The following is a 21,602-nucleotide window of genomic DNA, read 5'->3' as shown; positions in this document are numbered from 1 at the left end:
TAACAAAGGATAGTCAGGTCTACGAGTCTATTCAACCCATTTAGTGTAAAAATTTTTGAATTATCTTGGTTTTTTTAATGTTGTTACGAGTCAAAAAAATTTAGGATACCGGTCAATGTAGATAATTCTAACACCTTTGAAAGACTTTTATAGAAATAAAACTTATAGAGATGTATTTGTGTCACTAAATGAGAAATGAAAACTAACGAAAGTGGTAATACTCTTATTAAATATTATAAATAGCCAAGAATCCGTAAAACCCGCTTAAGAATCATATCAATTTAGTCGTTAAGGTTAAAAATTTGTGTTACGGGTCAACAAGAATCTTTGTTTTGCCACTCCATATACACATGTTTGAACTTACAAATCAATATTGATTGTTGATTATATATTTATAAATATATATGAATATGAATGTCAAATGTTATTGATAGATAACATGCGTGTAGTTTTCAGTAAAATATGATTAATGTTGATATTTATGTTTATCGAAATATGTATTCAACCTTACAAGAAAACTTCGAAGAATATTCAACAATTTAATAAGGAGATGGTGACCTCCTTAGAAAAGGAAAGGATGTATCCATCTTCTTTTTATTAAACATATGACATGGTTTAAATAATCTTATTTTTGTTAATATGCTTTACGTATCTTTTCTTTTACAATTCACATCATTTGTGTTTTAGCGATTTGATCAATTATCAACTAGATTACATATATATAAGACAAGAAACCAAGGAAAACGAATATATGATAAAGAAACGCTAATGACATGTTAGATATCTTTTTCTTTTTTTTTTAAGGCAAATTTAAGTTGTCTCCATTCCTGATAGCATTTTGCTCACAACAGTATTTCAACTCAAGGTGCACAACAATATATATGTCAGAAGAAAAATATAATAAGATTCTAACGTATATATATATAATTAAAAGTACTCAACATTACGTCGCTCCATTATTTTTAAAACGTTGTAGAGTTTTTGTCCATTAGGCTAAGCAAACGTCAATCTGGGACAAAATGATTGTATATTTGTGTTGATTTAACAACTTCATATTAATATCCATTCATTAGAGTCTAAGCCGCAAACGTCAATTTGGGACAAAATGATTGTATATTTGTGTTGATTCAACAACTTCATATTAATATCCATTCGTTAGAGTCCAAGCCGTGTATCCGTTTCATCTATATTCTCTTACTAGTTATAATACCCATATAATGTACAGTACATATATATATATATATATGGAGAGAGATCAAATAAGAAGGTGTCTTAAGGAGAGATGAGAGAGAAGGTCTTATGAACCAATCAGAACGTGACATGTGGATTTAAAAAAAACGCGGTGGCATTTTTGTAAATTATTCAAACTTTTGTCAGCCTGGTACTGAATCAGCCTGGGTCTGGGTCAGCTTATGTTATGATCAGCTTGGTTTGTCAGCTTGGTTGGGTAAGCTTGGTTGGTCAGTTTGGGTTCTGGGTCAGCTTGGTTTCTGATCAGCTTGGTTAGTCAGCTTGATTGGGTCAGATTGGTCAGCCTGGGTTATGGGCCAGTTTAGTCAGCCTGGAATCTGGGTTAGCTTGGGATATACATTTGTGTAGATTATGTGTAGTTTTGTGTCAAGCTGACCCAACCCAAGCTAACCAAGTTGACCCAACCTGACCCAGACCCCAAGCTGACCCAACCCAACCCTAAGCTGATCCAAAACCCATTATCTACATTTGTGTAGATTAATCTACATTTGTGTAGATTGTGTCAAGCTGACCCAACCCAAGCTGACCCACCTGAACCAGACCCCAAGCTGACCCAACCCAACCCTAAGCTAACCCAACCTGATCCCAAGTTGACCCAAAACCCATAATCTACATTTGTGTAGATTGTGTCAACCTGACCCAACCCACGCTAACTAAGCTGACCCAACTTAACCCAGACCCCAAGCTGACCCAACCTGACCCAACCCCAAGCTAACCCAACCTGACTCAATCAGACCCTGACCCCAATATGACCAAATTGATCATGCTAACCAACCAAGCTAATCAGAACCCAAGCTGACCCAAACCTGACCCAAGCTGCCCAAAACCCATAATCTACATTTGTGTAGATTATGTGTAAATTGTGTCAAGCTGACCCAACCTGAACAGACCCCAACCTGACACAACCTGACCCAGACCCAAGCTTACTAAACTGATTATGCTGACCAACCAAGCTGACCCAGACCTAAGCTGATCAGAACCCAGGCTGACCAAGCTGACCAACCAAGCTGATCAGAACCCAAGCTGACCCAGACCCTAGCTGATCGGAACCCAGGCTGATCACTTCAGAAAAGTTTGATTTATTTACCAAAATGCCAACGCGCATTTTTTTCATTTTGACACATGTCGCATTCTGATTGGTTCATAGGACCTTCTCTCCCTTCTCTTCTTAAGACACCTTCTTCCAGGATCTCTACCCTATATATATATATATATATATTATAAATATCTTTGAATATGCCTCATACATGATTCGTGAGTATAAAATAAATTGTGGTTAAATTAAACCGATGAAGCTAAGTTATAATAAACGGTAATGAAAATATAATATTTTTTTTTTGGATTTACATTAAATTTTTATAATCACTATCAAAATTGGAACTTCTAAGCTTAGTGGATGACAACAAATAGCATTGGGATTTCGGATCGTAAACTCAAATTTTTGAAGTTTTCATGTTAATAACTTATTATAAGTAATATAAGCAATTGGAGTTGAAGAATTGATAAAGAAAAAAAGACAATTTTTTTAAAGAAAAAACGATCAATCAAATAAGGTTATAATGCGTTTTGTATCTATAAACCAAGAGTTATAGTTTAATTCTAAGTCAAATGGATCTATATAAAACTAAAACAACTAATTTAATAAAATAAATAAATTAAAAGGACACGTGTTGATCAAGGATTACGCCACGTGTCGTTTTAATAACATTTCAATCCTGTTTAAATTTTTTGGTAGATAAATTTTTTTTCAATTAATTCTAATTTTTTTAATTTTCAAGATTTGAAATTACGTATCTACCTCCATATATATATATATATATATATATAATGTAAACCAACCTTAAATAAACTTCTCACCTCAATATAAAATATATATGGGGAAGGGAATATGAAGCTGTTAGGCATCCAAGTTGGGTGAAAAAAGCTCTCACATACCTTTTTTTAAAAGGTAAAAATCATGGGGGGCCATGTATTTATTTAAAATATTAAAATATTAGTATGTGAGGGGTTTTTCACCCAAGTTGGGTGCATAACAGCCTCATACTCAATTTTCCCAATATACATTCCCATTAAAATAACATTAGCAATTCTAGAAAAATATATTTAATATCAATTTAACTGTGAAGCTATACCCTAGTGGTCAGGGGTGTTTACACTTCCCACTATGTTGGGCCCCGGTGGGTTTTCTCCTAAGGTTGTGGGTTCGATCCTCGGCTGACACGATCTTTGGGTTTCCCATCTAGGAATTTTACACAAGGAGGGGGGCTGAGAGACTGCAGCTTATGCTCAGCATCTCGCGAGGTCCAACGATAGTTGGTTAAAATTGCCTCCAGCCACGTCTGAGTCGAAATATACTTTTAAAAAAAAAAAAACTATGAAGCTATAATATTAAAGACGATGATAAAAGTATCATGGATTTTGATAGATTTACCACAATACAAGTATTGTAAAAGTAAATAATGCCTAAATATGATAAATTAATTAAGATATGTGGTACTAATATCATCTCTCTAATATTAATCCACACTAACCACTATTTGAATTTGTTGTAATGACATGTTGCCTATTAAATTTTCTTTTATCAAATATTACAAATTTGACCATCCAACAAGTCATGCGCAACCATGTTATGACATAAAGATCTATGAATGTCTTGATTTTACTTTATAAAATTAAAAAAAAAAAAAAAATTAATGTCACAATCTGTTGCCTATTTGTCTTTCATTTCGACATAAAATGCTTGAATGTAGATGAATAAACAGATTTATTTAAAAGATATATATAATCATTACCGTTACATTAGGCGAGTAAAAATAGCACGAGTATTTTCAGTAAACATTATTCGTTAGAATTTAGCAGGTGGAGCCGTGGAGGGGCAAAACCAAAGAAAACCAAGTCATATGTTGACATTTTATAATACGCAAACAAATTAAAGAAAGTTTCAACACGCAACCAAACCATATCCTTATAAATCAAACACCATTCAATTCTATTCCGTGAACAACAAATTCCATAAAACCATAAGTTCAAAATGACACTACCTGAAGAACATGTCTACACCCTCTTTGATTCATATTGGTTTCAACATCGTATACTATCTAGCGATCCTGTTAGGACAATCTGTACCAATCCGAGTACTACAATGAAGAAAGAGCAGGATGAGATTGTACCCGAAGCGTTGCAAACTGCGATGAGTTTTGGAAATGATGTCGAGATGAAAGGTTTGCTAAGATTTTGGGCTCATTCCGTTGCTACCGCAGTCGCCTGCTAGCTAATAATTTTTCCGACTCCTTTTTTTTACTAGTACATGATTTTTCATATATTTTTTTTCAGTGATAAATCTTGTTTTAATGTGTAATTGTGTACAACATACATACACATATTTGCTTGTGAATCATGTCCATTGGCTACATAAATTTGTTAAGGCTAAGTTCATGCTTTATATATATAGTTCCATTCAAATTATTTGAATTTGTATGTTATAGGCTTGTCGCATATATAAATCTGTTCCTATTTCTAATTTTATGGGGAGACTAGAAATCGTATAGTAATTTGATTTGCACTTGACAACTTAGCCTTCTTAATTAATTAGGGATATGATGATAATTTTTATTATCCAATATTAAAAATGGCCAGAAAACCTTTTAGTGATGATTATCCAATAACCATGCATGAAAGTTATGTTTCATTAATACAGATAAAAAAAACATCACCATCGAAGAATCGAAGGCTAGCTTTTGAACAACGTACAAAATAAGTTAACCAAAAAATTAACAAAGAGATTTTTTTTAATGGCAAAAGTTACATTATAAAATACCTGTTTTGCAAGTTGTTAGAGACCATAAAGTACAATAATTTAGAATTACAAAAAATTACACAAACTTAATTTTTCATAGGATCGACCTTTAGCAGTAAATTAAGACTCACACAAATTACAATTAAACCAAGACTTAAGAGTGTGAAGTTAATTGGATTTGAAGTTGTGAATTTTACAATGGATTAAATGAAAAAGAACACAGAGATATTTGCTCAAACCAAAGGAGCTTTTCTTAATATATGAAAACTGAAAAACTTAAGCATAAAACAAGAATATAAATACATGAACTTGGACATTCCCATCATTCACATGACTGCAAAAAAATAGGAGATAAAACTGGCATAACTGACTGTCATACTACCACTAACTTAGACTAAGTCTAATTAAGCAAAATACTTAAGATAAATGAAAATAAATAAAACATGCAGTAAATAAAAGTTCATGACTTGGTCTTCTAGTGACACTTCTATAATTTAGGCAATGTATTTCAACACTCCCTCTCATTGCCTACTTGTATCACCCTCATGTCTTCTCTGAACTTTCCCAACTTGACACTTGACAGTCCCTTTGTGAATAAATCTGCAACTTGCTCATCAGTTCCAACATCCTTCATCTTAATCTCGCCCATCAACTCTTTCTCACGAACAAAGTGATAATGAACCTCGATGTGTTTGGTCCTTGCATGAAAAACTGGATTTTCTGCAAGTTTTACTGCTGACCTGTTATCACATCGCAACTCTACTTGGTAGTCCACTTTCTGACCCAATTCTGTCAGCAACCTGATCAGCCAAGTAGATTCTTGAGCAGCCATAGCTGCTGCTCTATATTCAGCTTCGGTAGTAGATAATGACACTGTTGGTTGTCGTTTGCTGCACCATGAAACAGCTCCTGAACCCAACATAAACAAATACCCAGTGGTTGACCTACGAGTGTCTTTATCTCCAGCATAATCAGCATCACAGTAGCCACCTAATCTGATGTTTGACTCCCTCTTAAATGATACTCCCCAGTTTACAGTGTGCTTCACATACCTTAAAACCCGTCTTGCAGCAATTAAATGTGGCTTTCTTGGATGCTTCATGTATTTGCTCAAAACCCCAACAACAAAAGAAATATCGGGTCGAGTTAAAGTAAGATAAATTAAGCTACCAATCATCTGCCTGTAAACCGTAGGATCATCCAAAACTCTCCCTTTAGTAGCACACAACTTCATACTCGGATCAATTGGTGTAGCAGCGGGTTTGCAATACACCATATCAAACTTATGCAACAATTCACTAGCATACTTAGTTTGATGAAGAATAAGAGAGTTCTCAATGTACTTTACCTCCAGCCCCAAGAAATGATTGAGCCTTCCAAGGTCTTTCATATTGAATCTAACACTCAAATTAGACTTCAATTGACATATTTCTTTGTCACAATTTCCTGTGATTATTAAATCATCCACGTAGACCAACACCACCACTATATCTTCACCTACCTGCTTTACAAACAAACTAGCATCTGAATTTGTTATCTGGAAACCATTTTGCTCTAAAAACTCACCCATCTTACCAAACCAGGCACGAGGTGATTGCTTGAGCCCATAGATAGATTTCTTGAGCTTACACACATCATCAGGATGCTCAAAACTTTCAAATCCTAATGGTTGAGTCATGTAGATCACATGATCTAAATCGCCATTTAAAAAGGCATTACTAACATCCATCTGCCATAGATCCCAACCATTACCTGCCGCAACAACAAGTAGAACACGTACAGTAGTTAGCTTAGCAACTGGACTAAAAGTGTCTTCGTAGTCCAAGCCGAACTGTTGAGTAAATCCCCTAGCAACTAGGCGTGCCTTAAACCTTTCTATGGTGCCATCAACCTTCTTCTTAAGCTTGTACACCCACTTACATGACACTAATGTTGCATCTTTAGGCTTTGAAACTAGCTCCCATGTTTGGTTAGCCATCAATGCATTCATCTCCTCGTTCATAGCCGTCTGCCATTTTTTCATAGTAACAGCTTCTTCAAATGTTTCAGGTTCCGTCAACCTATCTTCAAGTGTGACAACATTAGCATTTACATACCTTGGATTTGGTTTTCTCACACGCTCTGATCTTCTTGGGCTCACTGCTACTTTCATTGGTCAAATCTGGACTCGGATCACTGACTTCTTCTTCTTGGCCAGACTCGTCAAATTGCAATTTTGCAATTTCCACATCTTCTTTTAACTTTTGAGAATCTGGGAGAACCTGTGCATCCTTTGACCACCAAGAGGTATTCTCGTCAAATATTACATTACGAGAAACATACATTTGACCTGTGTTAGGGTCACAACACCGCCATCCTTTCTTTTCTGCATCATAACCCACAAAGATACACCTAACTGCTCGTTTCTCCATTTTATGACAGAGATGACTCGGTACAAACACGTAACAAACACACCCAAAAACCTTAAAATAGGAAATGTTTGGTTTGATCCCAAGCAGCTTTTCTAAAGGAAATATATAATTCATACCTTGGGATGGCAATCGGTTAATTATGTATGCTGCAATACTCATGGCTTCTTCCTAAAATCTTCCCGGCATACCCTTTTCATGAATCAAGCTTCTAGATACATCACCCAAGTGACGGTTTTTCCGTTCTGAGACTCCATTCTGCTGGGGAGTGTTAGCACACGTCAATTGTCGCTTGATTCGTTTACTTCTTAAGTATTCACTGAACTCCTTTGCAATATACTCGCCACCGTTATCTGATCTCAGGCAACGTATCTTCTTTCCGGTTAGCAATTCTGCATCTACCTCAAATTCCTTGAATTTCTCAAACACCTGTGACTTCTCTTTCATAAAATATAACCAGATGTAACGAGAAAAATCGTCAATAAATGTTACCATGTACCGGTGACCATGAATCGAAGGTTGTTTCACTGGCCCAAATACATCAGAGTGTACAAGCTCCAACCCGTCGCTTGATTTGTAACTGGATTTTTGAGGAAAGGGTTGTTGCGTAGCTTTTCCAAGTTGACAGCCTGCACATACAATTTCTTTGTTAATCTGAATTTGAGGAAGCCCATTCACTAAGCTCTTTTCTGCCATCAAGCCCAACTTTTGTTAGCCAACATGGCCCAACCTTTGATGCCATAAGTCTATACTTGAATTACCTTTAGTCTTACTCACATACATCGACTCTGCTGTCAACACATATGGGTTTCTTCTTCGGCTTCCATGAAGGATTGGAATCGAAGGGGTTTGAAATTCCTTGAAGATCTTCACATCATCCGGCCCAAAGAGTATATAATGATTATTATCGGCAATTTGAGGTACCGATAATAAATTTTTCTTCATCCCCTTCACATAGAACACGTCAGTGAGGGCTAAACCTTTTCTTTTGTCACCTGTAGAAATATCGATATCTCCGATAGAATCTATCGAATGTTTTGAGTTATCTGCCAAAACAACAACTTGGCTTCCTTCGTATTTCTTCGAATTCTGCATCTTCCCTCTTTCTCCGGTCATGTGATTTGAACATCCAGAGTCAACTATCCATTCCTCCAACCGATTTTCTTTTTGTTCGGTTGTTGCTGTAAAAGCAAATACATCTTCAGTATGGGCAATAAATGCCTCGGCATCCCAACCTTCTTCATCGTGGGTTGTTGCAGTGTTACCTTCCTCCGTTGATGGTGACCTGGAATTTCTTGCAATGTGGCCATACTTACCACACTTATAACACGTGAAATTGGACTTCTTCTTTGTGAACTTGCTCTTGCGTTCACTGTTAGTGTCCTTCTTTTCATGCTCCTTATCTTTCTTATCACTGTTCCATTGTTGTTTGCTCTTATCAGAGTAACGATTTGCTGACTTAAATAGTCCCTTTCTCTTACCAGCAAACAGTACTTCAGACTCTACCTTTGATGACGATCCAGTAGTCAAGCTCCCCATTTGCTTGGCTAATTCCTCCTACTCGCTTACAGGTTTTCAAACTCGCTCAAAGATGGTTGCGTTGCCCAACCTTGCACCGCTGTAACAAAGCCTCTAAACTCTGCTTTCAACCCATGAATGATGATACGTTTCATTCTTGGTTCTCCAATCTTTGATTCTACATTGAGTTCACCAATTTCTCTACACAAGGTTTTCACCTTATGAAAGTATTGTGGGATCGTCATATCTTGTTGATTCACCGACATCAATTCGTTCTCTAGAAGTTGAAGCCTTGCATCATTCTTCTTAGAGAACATCACGGAGAACCATCCCATGCCTCCTTCGGTGTTTGAGCATTTTCAATATGCTCCAACAAGTCATCTTCAATGGTGGTCTTCAAAATGAACAGTGTCTTTCCTGCTTTAATTTTCCATTTCTTTATAGTAAAATCTCCATTGTCTCTTAATGGCTGCTCAACTTCTCCTCCATTCGTTACTTCCCACAGATCCTGGCCTTGCATATATGAAGTTATGCAAGTTTTCCATGAGTTATAGTTTGACCGAGTGAGTTTCTTGATCCCTCCAACCATTTGTAGGTCTGCCATTACGGCTCTGATGCCAAATGTGAAGTTAATTGGATTTGAAGTTGTGAATTTTACAATGGATTAAATGAAAAAGAACACAGAGATATTTGCTCAAACCAAAGGAGCTTTTCTTGATATATGAAAACTGAAAAACTTAAGCATAAAACAAGAATATAAATACATGAACTTGGGCATTCTCATCATTCAAATGACTGCAGGAAAATAGGAGATAAAACTGGCATAACTGACTGCCATACTACCACTAACTTAGACTAAGTCTAATTAAGCAAAATACTTAAGATAAATGAAAATAAATAAAACATGTAGTAAATAAAAGTTCATGACTTGGTCTTCTAGTGACACTTCTATAATTTAGGCAATGTATTTCAATAAAGACAACCTCATCTATGAAGGGGTTAAGACTTATAAAGCGTTGCTTCATCAAAATATGTACCAATACCTGTAATTAAATACATTTAAAGGTGTGACTAACAGCGACAATCGTTTATAATGTTGAATATTGCTGAAGCTTAAGATGAAAAGTAGGGTTGAAAAGTCACGAAACTAAAAAAGTAACATCAAAAAACTAACTAGAGGGGTCTAAAGTCACAGGGACTAAAAAATAACACTAAGGAATAATTTTCAAAAAATTTAAAAATGAGACATGTGGCTTAAAATTTACACCCTTGATGCAGTAATTGACATTTAACTACTTCAAACTCTTCCCAATCTCATATCCATCGTTTAAAGATGTATCATTTATCTAATTTAGTTAAATTAATATCTCGCAGACTCTCCAATGTTGTAATGGTCGATTGGTCATGCCCCATCGCTGGATTGGGAAATGCCGAAATGCTAAAGACTGCCATGACATGAAATAACAAAAGTTATGAAAATTTCATTTATCGTCATATAAAAGAAAAAATAAACAAAGAAAATTGGAAACAATCGTCATTCATAAATATCTTCTTTTTTATGATTTTAACTTGTGTTAAGGGTCATGAGTTTTTTTTTTTTTCAAGCTCGTCTCTGCAGTCATTTGATTTTTTAAGGACCGACCATCCTTGATGTGTTTTACATATCTTTAACCTTTACACTTATCTACCTACGACTAGAGAACAAGGAAAAAGTACTAGATGAGAAAACTGTCGAAGATAGAAGAAAACTAAAGAATACGTCGACAATTATATATTTTAGTCACTTTGTAGGAACTTTCTTCTTGAATGGGCCACCTTTCTATTTGTCCACTAGGCCAAGCAACGTCAAGTTTGGGCCATAGTGGCTGTTTTTTCCAACTAAAAATTAGTCGTCAAGTGTATTTACTAATGACCACTTGATCTTTATCGGTTAAAATAACTAACTTAAACATAACACCTTTCACACCCTTTTGATTCGACTATTTTGTGTTTTGTTAACTGTATTAACGAATATACAAACGAGTGTTTGTTTACTATTTTATAATATTAAAAAGTAATTTCAGATCCAATTAAAAAAAACTCGTATCAAACGCAATTTCAACAATTTTAACAAATTACGACTAGTAAGTTTATTAATTACACATTATGTACCCTCAAAAATACAAGTTATCAAAACAATTTAACCAGATACTACCCATTTGTATTTTACAATATAGATTCCAAGTCATCTAAGTTATAAAATTATTTAATAAAGAAATCACTAGCAAGAAACAAAACAAAAAATAGTCACATATATCGGAGACATGTATCCGTATATTTTAAGTGAAATATATTCTTAAGAATCTGGTTGGTGGAGGCGTGGAGGTGCTAATTGAACCGAGTCATCTATGTGATATTATTTTTCAACTGCTAGGAAAGTTCCAACACGTTATTCCATTTCAAACACATACCTTATATATATACCAAAAGAAAAATCAAAGACTCAAATTCAACACAACTAAATTTTTTCAAATGACACCACCGGAAGAATACATTTACAACCTCTTTGATTCATATTGGTTTCAACACCATATCCTATCAAGCAATCCGGTTACGAAAATCCATAATGATCCAAATACTACGACGACGAAAAAAGACCAAGATGAGATTGTCCCCGTAGCGTTGATGTATTGTAAAAGTGATCTCGAGATGAAAGGTCTATTAAGATTTTGGGCTCATTCCGTTGCTTCTGCGGTCACCTAACCAATTCTTTCTATCTCTTTCTTCTTAAATACTACGGTTTTTCATTAATTTTTTCGATGAAAAACCAGGTTAATTTTAGTTTGTGTAAATATACATATATATATATATACATGTGCTTGAGTCCTTTGGCTTGGCTCCATTTGTTTCCGTAAGCTTGGTTAAGTCATGCTCCTTGTAGTTTGTTATATATATATGTAGTTTCAAAAAATATATATGTTCGTTACTTTGAATTTGATTGTGTAACAAAACAACTTTCGATTTCATAGTGGCTTGGTATATAATTACGTTGAAGATCATGTTATGTTTATTACGATTACTTTTTTCATGTAGTAATTGTGGCGTTTATAATGTGAATAATTCACTAAAACTTTTTAATATATCGACAATTCAAAAAAACTCCACGGTCGTAATTGTTGACTTCCTTGTTTTGGCTGAGTCATCCCACACTTTTACAAGCGTTGAAAAATTGTAAGTCAACCTTTTTCAAAAACTAATTTACATGAGCCACCAAAAAAAAGAAATGTTAATTAGAAAAAATAAAAACAAATCCAGGCTTAAAAATCCTGATCAACTTTCTCATACAAATTAAACACTCTAACAAAATTGGACGAACTGTTGTTATATTTTTAAAAATTAATGCTAGTAAAATAATGCGATGCTGGACGAGGTGAAGAGCCTCCGAGCTAGCCTCTATGGTTGACAAGCCTGCAGTGACCCTCTAATTAAGGGATGATCAAACCTTTATATATAAGCTTTGCGGGTGTGAGATGGTTCTTATATATCAACTTTGGACTTTGGGTCGTCATAACGAATTTATGACATGAACCACAAATTTACAAACATCATTAATTGACATATAGTTTCAACTTACCATATGACGCGGGTTGCAATTAAAAAGCTAATTCATGACTGCCAAAGGACGTGCAGTAACTTTCAGTATCGATTTTGTTGTTTTCAGAGGTGGCAAGATGGGCGGGTGGGTTAAATGTCATCATCATTGGTATTTCTTGTATGCGTAGAAACTGATCGACTTGGCTTTTGCTGCTCAGGAAACACATGTTTAAACAATGATTATACAAACTATTATAATCAATAAGTAATCCAACCACATAATTATGTCCGTTTGGACGTTACCGCTATGCTTCGAATCGATCACTAACCAACTAACACGCCGTTCTAAAAAAAAGACTATTATAATTAATAGGTTATCTAAAGATTTGTAACGAATAAACTGTTGGTACACCATTCAAGAAAATAACATTTTATTTTCTTTAATAATTACCATATAATAATTTCAGCAATCTTATTCTTTGCTGGACATTGTACTTTGGTATATTTCCTTAATTAGTTACTCCTTAAGAGCACTTATGAACTCCTCCTCATGTTCAAGATCCTTCATAGTTTCGGCCGATAAGCAAACTTCAACATCGATACTCCCACCTCCTTCCCGACCAGGATACATTGTCATCGCCCCATCCCCTTTGTTAGCAGGCCCGCTTCTAACCGCTACTGCTTTCCCCAACCCGAATTCACACCCGTACATATCAAACCTAGGTGAGCTAGAAATAAGCACCACGTTTGAAAACGGAGACAACATATCACTTATTTTATACGCTACCGGGTTTCTAAACCATGACTCGGCCCACTTTTTCACTGCCTCATCATCATGGTTTGTTATCGTTTCATGTAGATACAACGCGGCCCATCCAAGCCCATTTTTCATTAATTCTTCTACTGTTTTTGTTCCTTTGACTGTGAGCACCGGGCTACCAAAGTAACCATCAGATAAAGGCGGGTTTATCCTTCGTCGGTTACAAACAGCAAGTACACATTCCGTTTCACTATCTCCTGGTTGGCGTCTTACTCGAGTTATACACCTCCATAACAGAGCGGACACAGCTTGTAAACTTGAGATGATCTTTTTTTGCGTATTATTATTATTAGATAATTCGGCATTTGCTTTATTCTTGAGTCTTGCTACGGACGCCGATGAGAAATGGAAGAATCTCTCTTTAAGATCATCATCTTGTGGATGTTCCGATCGTTCTATGAACTGACCGTGATGTGTATACGGAAGATTAACTCTAGGATCGTATCCCTCAAGAGCCAACCTTTTGAATACTGGAGTACGCGAGATTATACAAGTCTCTCGATTTTTAGATTTGAATATTTCACTCCAAGAAGTCATGAAGTGCCAAAAAGATGTTCCATCAGCCACAACGTGGTTGATGGAACCACCGATGAAGATCCCATCGGTTAGCTCGGTCACCTTAATGGACACCAAAGGCAATGTATGACCATCATGGCTAATAGCATTATTAAGGTCAAAGAAGGAACCAACGATCAATGGTACGTACGTTGGATTGATTATATCCAATATAGTGGCGTCTGTCTTTGCGTAAATAAACTTGACCCCGGGCCTGTTTTTGGGGTCTAAGTAGATGACATAGGAAGGCGGGTTATGATCATCTTGAATTCGAGTGGCTAAACGGGATACAAGCGGGTAAAAATGAGTAAGTGTAGCGGATAAAGAGTTTTTGAGGTCATCCAAGAAAGCGGTTATGGAGAAACCTTTGTTTTCGGGTGGTTTTGAGAAAAGGAGACCCTTTTGGATGTAATTAAAGTTGAGAAAGGAAAGCTCAAAGGGTGCGAAATGGAGAGGTTGTTTTGTTTCGGGTGACAAGTCGTGAAGTGGTTTGATAAAGCATTCCGATACAATTGTTACGGTCGATGGTGAAGACATTGGATTGTGTTTACGGATTACGAAGGTGTATCAATGATATGAATGGATTTTGTATTATATACTCCATATAAGATAAGATAGAGGATCTAAAAGACGTCCTTCCTGCCAATCCACAAAAATCCACTTGCTAAGGTATACGAGTAGTATGTATATATATGCTCCAATATATGCTATTTAGATGTGTTATATGGTAAATCAATTTATAATAAAAATTTGTAAACAAATACAGATAGAGATAGAAAGGTGAAGACTTGAAGAATGGAGAATATAATTATGCATGGTTTAGAAACTTAAAAAGATTGTAAATTAGAATTTAGCTTAAAGGTCTTGTTAAACAAAGTCATATGGGTTGCAGTTAAGTTAAGATGTACTCCGTATTAAATAGTTGTATACTTATCATAAAATTCAAAATATGAACTTTTATTTTGACAAATACAATATTTTTATACTTGTTAAGTGCAGCCTTAAAGGTTGCATTTGACATTTTTCTTAACTTAATACTAAGTTTTAATAGATGTTACACAAGATATTACATAAGTTTTAAATTATCTTTAATTACTTAAAAAGAAAACTCAATTCTTTTAAATTGCCATTATCATTAACATACATTGGAAAATAAATTTAAAAACCAACTTTGTTATATTCTCAATAAAAACATATATACAAAACACAAACATAAAAGTTTACAAGATTAAGACAAATTAAATAAACTCATAATAAAACCAACTTAAACTTAAAACTTAAAATAGAATACGTTTTATACAAATAAAAAAAAAACGAATAGAATGAAAAGTAAGATCAAAATAATATATATGCAAAAGAATATAAAGATTATTAAATTCAATATGCCATTTTGTTAAAGTAAGATAACTTATTAGGTTTTAAAATTTAAAACTTTAAATTATTATTATTTTTTTTAATAACTAATTCCACATAAACACTTGACAATAAATAATATCAATAAGTATTTGCATGAGAAAATGACAAGTAAGCAAAAATATTAATTGTCAAACAAAGAATTATGTCACATTAGCGTTAAACTATTATTTCTTAGTTATATAGAGAGATAAGATATTCTACATTACCGCCTGCTAAACATGTTACAAATATATCTTTAAACAAGATCGAACACCATAATTTTAGACATACTTTATTGTCATGAACAAATATGAATAAGTATGAACAATATGGACACATGCTTTGGAGATATTCTAATAGACGTCAAATCCACATCCACATGCTTAAGATTAGGACGCAAATATGTGACGACAACGAAAAAGACATCGTTCTATCTTTTACAAAGTGCATTGTGGGGTTAAATTGATTGATACTTACGTGATAGTATGATTTTAGGTAATTGTTACTATTACTTTAAAAGAAAATCTTTCCCTTTTTTTCTTTTTCTTTTTCTTGTGTGTGTGATTGTGACAATTATTTTTAGAGAAATTAGCTAATGAACAAAAAAAGGGGTGTCTACTACTAACTAAAATAAATGATTCGCTTGTTTATTGCATCTCGTATTTGGATTTGTATATAAGAACTTGAGAAATTATATAAGTTCATTCTTATTAAGTTTTGAGCAGCTGGATTGTGTACAATCACGATGAAGTTAAATTAAGTTATTTTAGTGATCAAATTTGAATGTGACTATTCGGGTATATTAGGAAGGAAATGAAGGAGATGATCAAGGACTCGTTTAGCAAGCAAAAGTGTCATAATTATATTGAAAAAATGTAGTCCAAAGTTCTTTGTCATGCAACTAAGTGTGTATGTAGTTTGAACTTTGGAGACGAGAAAGGAATTCTTTAATACAAAGCAAATTTCTACATGAAATGAAATATTTATATTATATTATAAAAAATAACATTTTATTTTTGGAATCGTTAAAAAATATGTAATATTTTCACGTATTACCTTTAAAATATTTTTACATACATTACTCCTAAGTCCTAACATTAATGATAAAATTATATTATTAATCCTTTATCTTTTAAAGTATCTCTATTAACCTTTTAAATCAATTATTTTTGCATCAATTACATCACTCGACGTCGGTTCCACCGTTAACATTTGCCCCCGCCACGAACACCGACGTATTATGCGGGTACCGTGGTAGTATAGATGAATGTATATAGAAAGTGATTTATAGCCGATGAAAATGACAAATTGCTGGAAAAGAAAAAAAAACCTAAAGTTTGTTTATCTTGTAAAAATAAACAATTTAATTAATATTAATTTTTGATAGTATTTGTCGGAATGTGAGCCCTCAAGTTTTCCCAACTTGACTAGTCAAATTGGGAGGATCTCGGCCCTTGATTAAAGGTACAAGTTACGAAATATTGGATTCTAGGTGCAAGTTGATAACCAATTTAATAGCTATAATCATATAGAGAAACTTATATAAAATAGTTGTAAACTAGTATTTCTACCCGGGCGTTGCCCCGGGAGAAAAACATAACTCTGGTGACAAATGTTACAAAAACATTAAGCCGAAAAACAAAATTTGCGTGACAAAAGTTAAGAAAATGAAAGTTGTGGTTCAAAGTAAAGAAAATGAAACTTTGGTAATAAAATTTAGAAATCAAAAGTTATATCGTAAAAGAAAATGAAAGAAAACTTTCGAGCAAAATTTAAAAACATAGTTATATGAAAAAAATTACAAAAGTTAAGAAACTTTATACCTAAAAAACAAAGTTTGTATGTTGAAAGTTTAAAAAACAAAAGTTATGTGACGAAAGGTAAAAGGGGAAATGTAAAAAATAAAATAAAATTTGGTGGAAAGTTTTAAAAGTAAAAGTTATGTAGTAAAAAAAAAGGTCGTTAAGTCCGTCACCTAACAGTCGTTAAGTCTGTTACCTAACTGCCGTTAAGTCTGTTAATCATGTTGGATGCTTTAAAGGTCTGTACCTTATGCTAAACGGTGAGTACTTTTAGCTACAGTAACTCTCCCTCACAAACCAAAGTTGGTTTTTAGTATTATACTAAAAAAGAAGAAATCTTTAAAAACTTTATTTATTGAGAAATAAAAAAAGAAAGAACAATAAAACAAATTGATGTTTGAATTTATCAAAGAAGAACAGTAAAATTAATTTCTGTTTGAATTGTATTTTGTTTGAAGTAATGTAAATCTAATTTAGTAATGGAAAATATAAAAGAAAGAAACATACTTGATAGCTTTAGAACTTTACTGCTGTTATAAAAAGTGGGAAGACACATATACTTTGAATGAAGTAGGATACTGCTATTTCTTTGAGTAAACTATATATACAGGTAAAGAGAAGACATTTTTAGATAGTATAGAATGTTAGATGTATGTAGATACTTTTATGTTTGAAAGTGGTAAAAAATGCAACCAAAGCTGTACAGCAGACACAATGTACAATGAGCATAATAAGTTGTACATAGTAAGTTACTTTTTTTAGAAGATATATAATGACAAACGTGATAATTTTAACAAATAAATAATAATACTCCGTAATAATATATGGGTCAATCGGCGTGACGGGACCATTATCCGCGCCCCCGCCCTCTCTCATGGAAACAACCGGAATTGAAACTCCATTAGTAGACGGAACCGTTGACCGCTTCGTTGACTACAAAAATCGTCCAGCCATCAGATCCAAATCCGGCGGCTGGAGATCCGCTTATTTCATTATAGGTAACAGCTAACCACCACTTTCATACATATTTTTTACATTCAAACACTACACACACATATGTATATGTATATATAATACTCCGGTTAGACCGTGTTAGTCAAAGCCTCATAAGTTGTTATATGAATAGGTGTTGAAGTTGCTGAGAGGTTTGCATACTATGGAATAAGTTCAAACTTGATTACATATTTGACCGGACCGTTGGGTCAGTCAACGGCTACGGCAGCCGAAAATGTGAATGCTTGGTCCGGAACGGCGTCGCTTTTGCCGCTTGTCGGTGCTTTTATTGCTGATGCATTTTTAGGAAGATATCTTACTATTTTGATTGCTTCTTCACTTTATATACTGGTTAGTCACTTATTAACTTATTGCTGTTATATTCTGTATCTATATATTTTATAATTTTTTGGAATTAAGTTTCATATTATTGTTAATTAATTGTATCATTATTGCTCTTATATTGTGAATATCACGGTATTGAACTATATTATATCTGTTATTATCTAAGTTTTTCTATCATCTTGTGTAACCGAAGCATTATTATCTTTTGTCCGACAGCTACATAATGTTACTGTTGTTTCTTGAGAAGAATTTTGCGATCTTGTTATTCGTGTTGTAGAGACCTTTTTCATATACAAGCATACACTCATCGAAGGCTAAACTTAGTTAACAATACCTTTTGGTTTCACTAACTGACTATCCCCATATATGCCTTTCAATATCATTGACCTACATACAAAGCGACTTTTAATAGTTCGTCATTTGTGCATTCCATCTTAAACCTGAGAATTTGGATCTCACTGCATATTTAGTGTTAAGTGTTTCATTACCTTTTTATGTATTTAAAAGTACTGATCTAGTTGAGCACTTTAATTCTTCTTAAGCCGAATGCAAGTATGAAGTATCAAAACCAATGTGAACCTTCCCCTAGGTATATCTATCATTGTTTACGGGAGTTCTGTTTTGTGATTTAAATAGCATCAGCAATGATCATAGAAAAAAATTGATAACGGGTGGACACAAACTTAATCAATTAAGTTTTTGTCTGACTTTATTAAGGAGACATTCGGGCTCATTGTGACAACATGATGGTCCTGGAATATAATCTAAGTATTCAACCATATCTCCCATTTGACTTTGCTTTATTAACCACCTTTTTGGTTAAGAACAGTGTCACAAGATTTATTTGTTTCCTTGGTTTTCAATATGATTCCTCGGAGGAAAAACTGCAATATTTGACTTGACATATTGTTTAATTTCTTTTATGTTTTTACTATTATTAGTTATACTTATCTTGCATTTAAATTATTAACAGGCACTTGGGTTATTGACCGTTTCAGCTTTGCTTCCTTATCCTGACTGTGAAGGTGCCACATCATGTTCACCTCCTCAGTTCCAAGTGATTTTATTCTTCTTTTCGCTATATCTTGTGGCATTTGCACAAGGTGGCCACAAGCCTTGCGTACAAGCGTTTGGAGCCGACCAGTTTGACTCTGAGAATCTAGAAGAACGCAAAGCCAAAAGCTCATTCTTCAACTGGTGGTATCTTGGCTTGTGTGGTGGTCCATTAATGGCTTTAGGTGTTCTGAATTACATTCAGGATAACTATAGTTGGGGCCTAGGGTTTGGGATTCCTTGTATTGTTATGGGTCTGGCGTTGCTTATATTCTCAGCTGGAACTGTAACTTATCGTTACGAGGAAAAAGTTAATGAAAAAAGTCCTTTTGTCAGAATCGGGCAGGTGTTTGTTAGAGCATTCCAGAATCGAAGAACTTCGCCATCTTCAATTTCTCTGGAAGAGGAAGCTTCTGGAACCCTACCTCATCGAAGTTCTCAGCAATTTAGGTAGCATTTATTTTATAGTTTTTTGTTCGATCACATTCTATGTTTTCTTTTTTCTTTTTATGGCATCTCTTATCTTATTATAATCTTATACATTGACCCCTAATTTGGATTCACTTCACATTCCCCGCAATAGAAAGGTTTATTGCATAAAAAGATAACATAGTTTGGTCAGGTTTTTGTTATGAGTAACCATCGCTATCTTCATAAAAGTTCTCAAACGTTATATAATGTTATTCATACAAGTTAGCTGGTTAAAATGATGATGCAAATATGACCTCATGTTGGGCTATGGTGTTGCATCACGAAACCAGTTACTGGCTTGAATGAGTTGGTTATTGTAAATAGAACTCAAACCAAACTATGTTACTTTTTCTGCAATAATCCTGAATAGAAATGGAATAAAATACGCTTCATTTACTTGTGAATTTCCATTTTTAGACTAGGAAATAAAACATGCTGTAGTATTCTTATATATATATTTTTTTGTCATTGAATAAGTTTTAAACATGGTTCAAAATATTATGCTTGCCACAGATTTCTCAACAAAGCCCTAGTTTCACCCGATGGATCAAAGGAAGAAGGCAATGTTTGTAGCATCACTGAGGTGGAAGAAGCCAAGGCAGTACTTAGACTAGTTCCAATATGGGTTAGTTGTTTGGCTTTTGCAGTCGTCTTTGCTCAATTTTCCACTTTATTCACCAAACAAGGAGTAACTATGGACCGGTCAATTGGGTCAAACTTTGAAGTTCCAGCTGCGACACTACAATCTTTCATAAGCATGACTGTTGTTATCCTCATACCAATCTATGATCGAATCATGGTTCCTATTATTAGATCCATTACCGGGAAACCATCTGGCTTAACAATGCTTCAAAGAATCGGAACTGGCATCTTTATATCTATTATTTCAATGGCGGTTTCAGCACTTGTTGAAATCAAACGACTTCAAACCGCAGAGAAATATGGGTTAGTAGATGACCCAAATGCAACGGTCCCAATGAAGGTATGGTGGTTAATACCTCAATACCTGCTAACGGGAGCTGCTGATGTGTTTACAATGGTGGGCCTGCAAGAGTTCTTCTATGACCAAGTACCAAATGAGCTGAGAAGCATAGGTCTAGCACTTTACCTTAGCATATTCGGTGTTGGTAGCTTTTTAAGCAGCTTTTTGATCTCAGTAGTAGAGACCACCACAGGTGGAGATGGTGAAGATGGCTGGATTGCAGATAATTTGAACCGCGGTCACCTTGATTATTTCTACTGGCTTCTGGCTGGTATTAGTACCGTTGCATATGTATTCTATTTGTATATTGCTAAATCTTACATATATAATCGTGCAAATAGCTTATGAAGATTCCCTGGTAGTGGTGGTGTAAGTGTGTTGTATTGAATTTTTATATGGAACAGTATAATTGTTGCATATTTTTATATTTGTATTCATTTATATACGAAAATTGTATAATGGGTAATTGAACTAAATGGTTCAGTTTGGTTTTGGTTGTTGATCATGTCAGTGGTTTGGTTTGGTTTTAATTGTTTTTGTCTAGAGTGTAGACTCATACCAAATGGCCTTGGATAAGTTGGTGTTATAAATGAGAAAAAACCTCTCTTTTGCGTCTATATAATATGAACGAAGACTGAAT

At 34.3% G+C, this 21,602-nt stretch overlaps 2 protein-coding genes across 2 annotated transcripts; one reads left to right on the top strand and one right to left on the bottom strand.

Moving 5' to 3' along the window:
* Nucleotides 1–12,964: 12,964 nt before the first annotated feature.
* Nucleotides 12,965–14,468, bottom strand: LOC122580255 (uncharacterized acetyltransferase At3g50280-like). Its single transcript, XM_043752535.1, has one exon. It carries the CDS (start codon nt 14,456–14,458, stop codon nt 13,064–13,066), a length of 1,395 nt encoding a protein of 464 aa, XP_043608470.1. The 5' UTR covers nt 14,459–14,468; the 3' UTR covers nt 12,965–13,063.
* Nucleotides 14,469–17,936: 3,468 nt separating this feature from the next.
* Nucleotides 17,937–21,450, top strand: LOC122611211 (protein NRT1/ PTR FAMILY 5.10). The gene is made up of 4 exons (XM_043784194.1): nt 17,937–18,116; nt 18,245–18,462; nt 19,430–19,959; nt 20,494–21,450. Exons 1-4 carry the CDS (start codon nt 17,993–17,995, stop codon nt 21,308–21,310), a joined length of 1,689 nt encoding a protein of 562 aa, XP_043640129.1. The 5' UTR covers nt 17,937–17,992; the 3' UTR covers nt 21,311–21,450.
* Nucleotides 21,451–21,602: the final 152 nt, after the last annotated feature.

This window comes from Erigeron canadensis, chromosome 8 (assembly GCF_010389155.1).
Source record: "Erigeron canadensis isolate Cc75 chromosome 8, C_canadensis_v1, whole genome shotgun sequence".
Taxonomy (NCBI): domain Eukaryota; kingdom Viridiplantae; phylum Streptophyta; class Magnoliopsida; order Asterales; family Asteraceae; genus Erigeron; species Erigeron canadensis.
Note: the sequence above shows the minus strand (reverse complement) of the source record. Positions and strands in the feature narration are given on the sequence as shown.

Excerpts from the sequence above, each read along its gene's own strand:
- LOC122580255 (XM_043752535.1), bottom strand. The coding sequence starts at position 14,458 with ATGTCTTCACCATCGACCGTAACAATTGTATCGGAATGCTTTATCAAA.
- LOC122611211 (XM_043784194.1), top strand. The coding sequence starts at position 17,993 with ATGGAAACAACCGGAATTGAAACTCCATTAGTAGACGGAACCGTTGAC. Across the intron at positions 18,117-18,244 it reads ATCCGCTTATTTCATTATAG|GTGTTGAAGTTGCTGAGAGG; the intron begins GTAACAGCTAAC and ends TTATATGAATAG. Across the intron at positions 19,960-20,493 it reads CGAAGTTCTCAGCAATTTAG|ATTTCTCAACAAAGCCCTAG; the intron begins GTAGCATTTATT and ends TGCTTGCCACAG.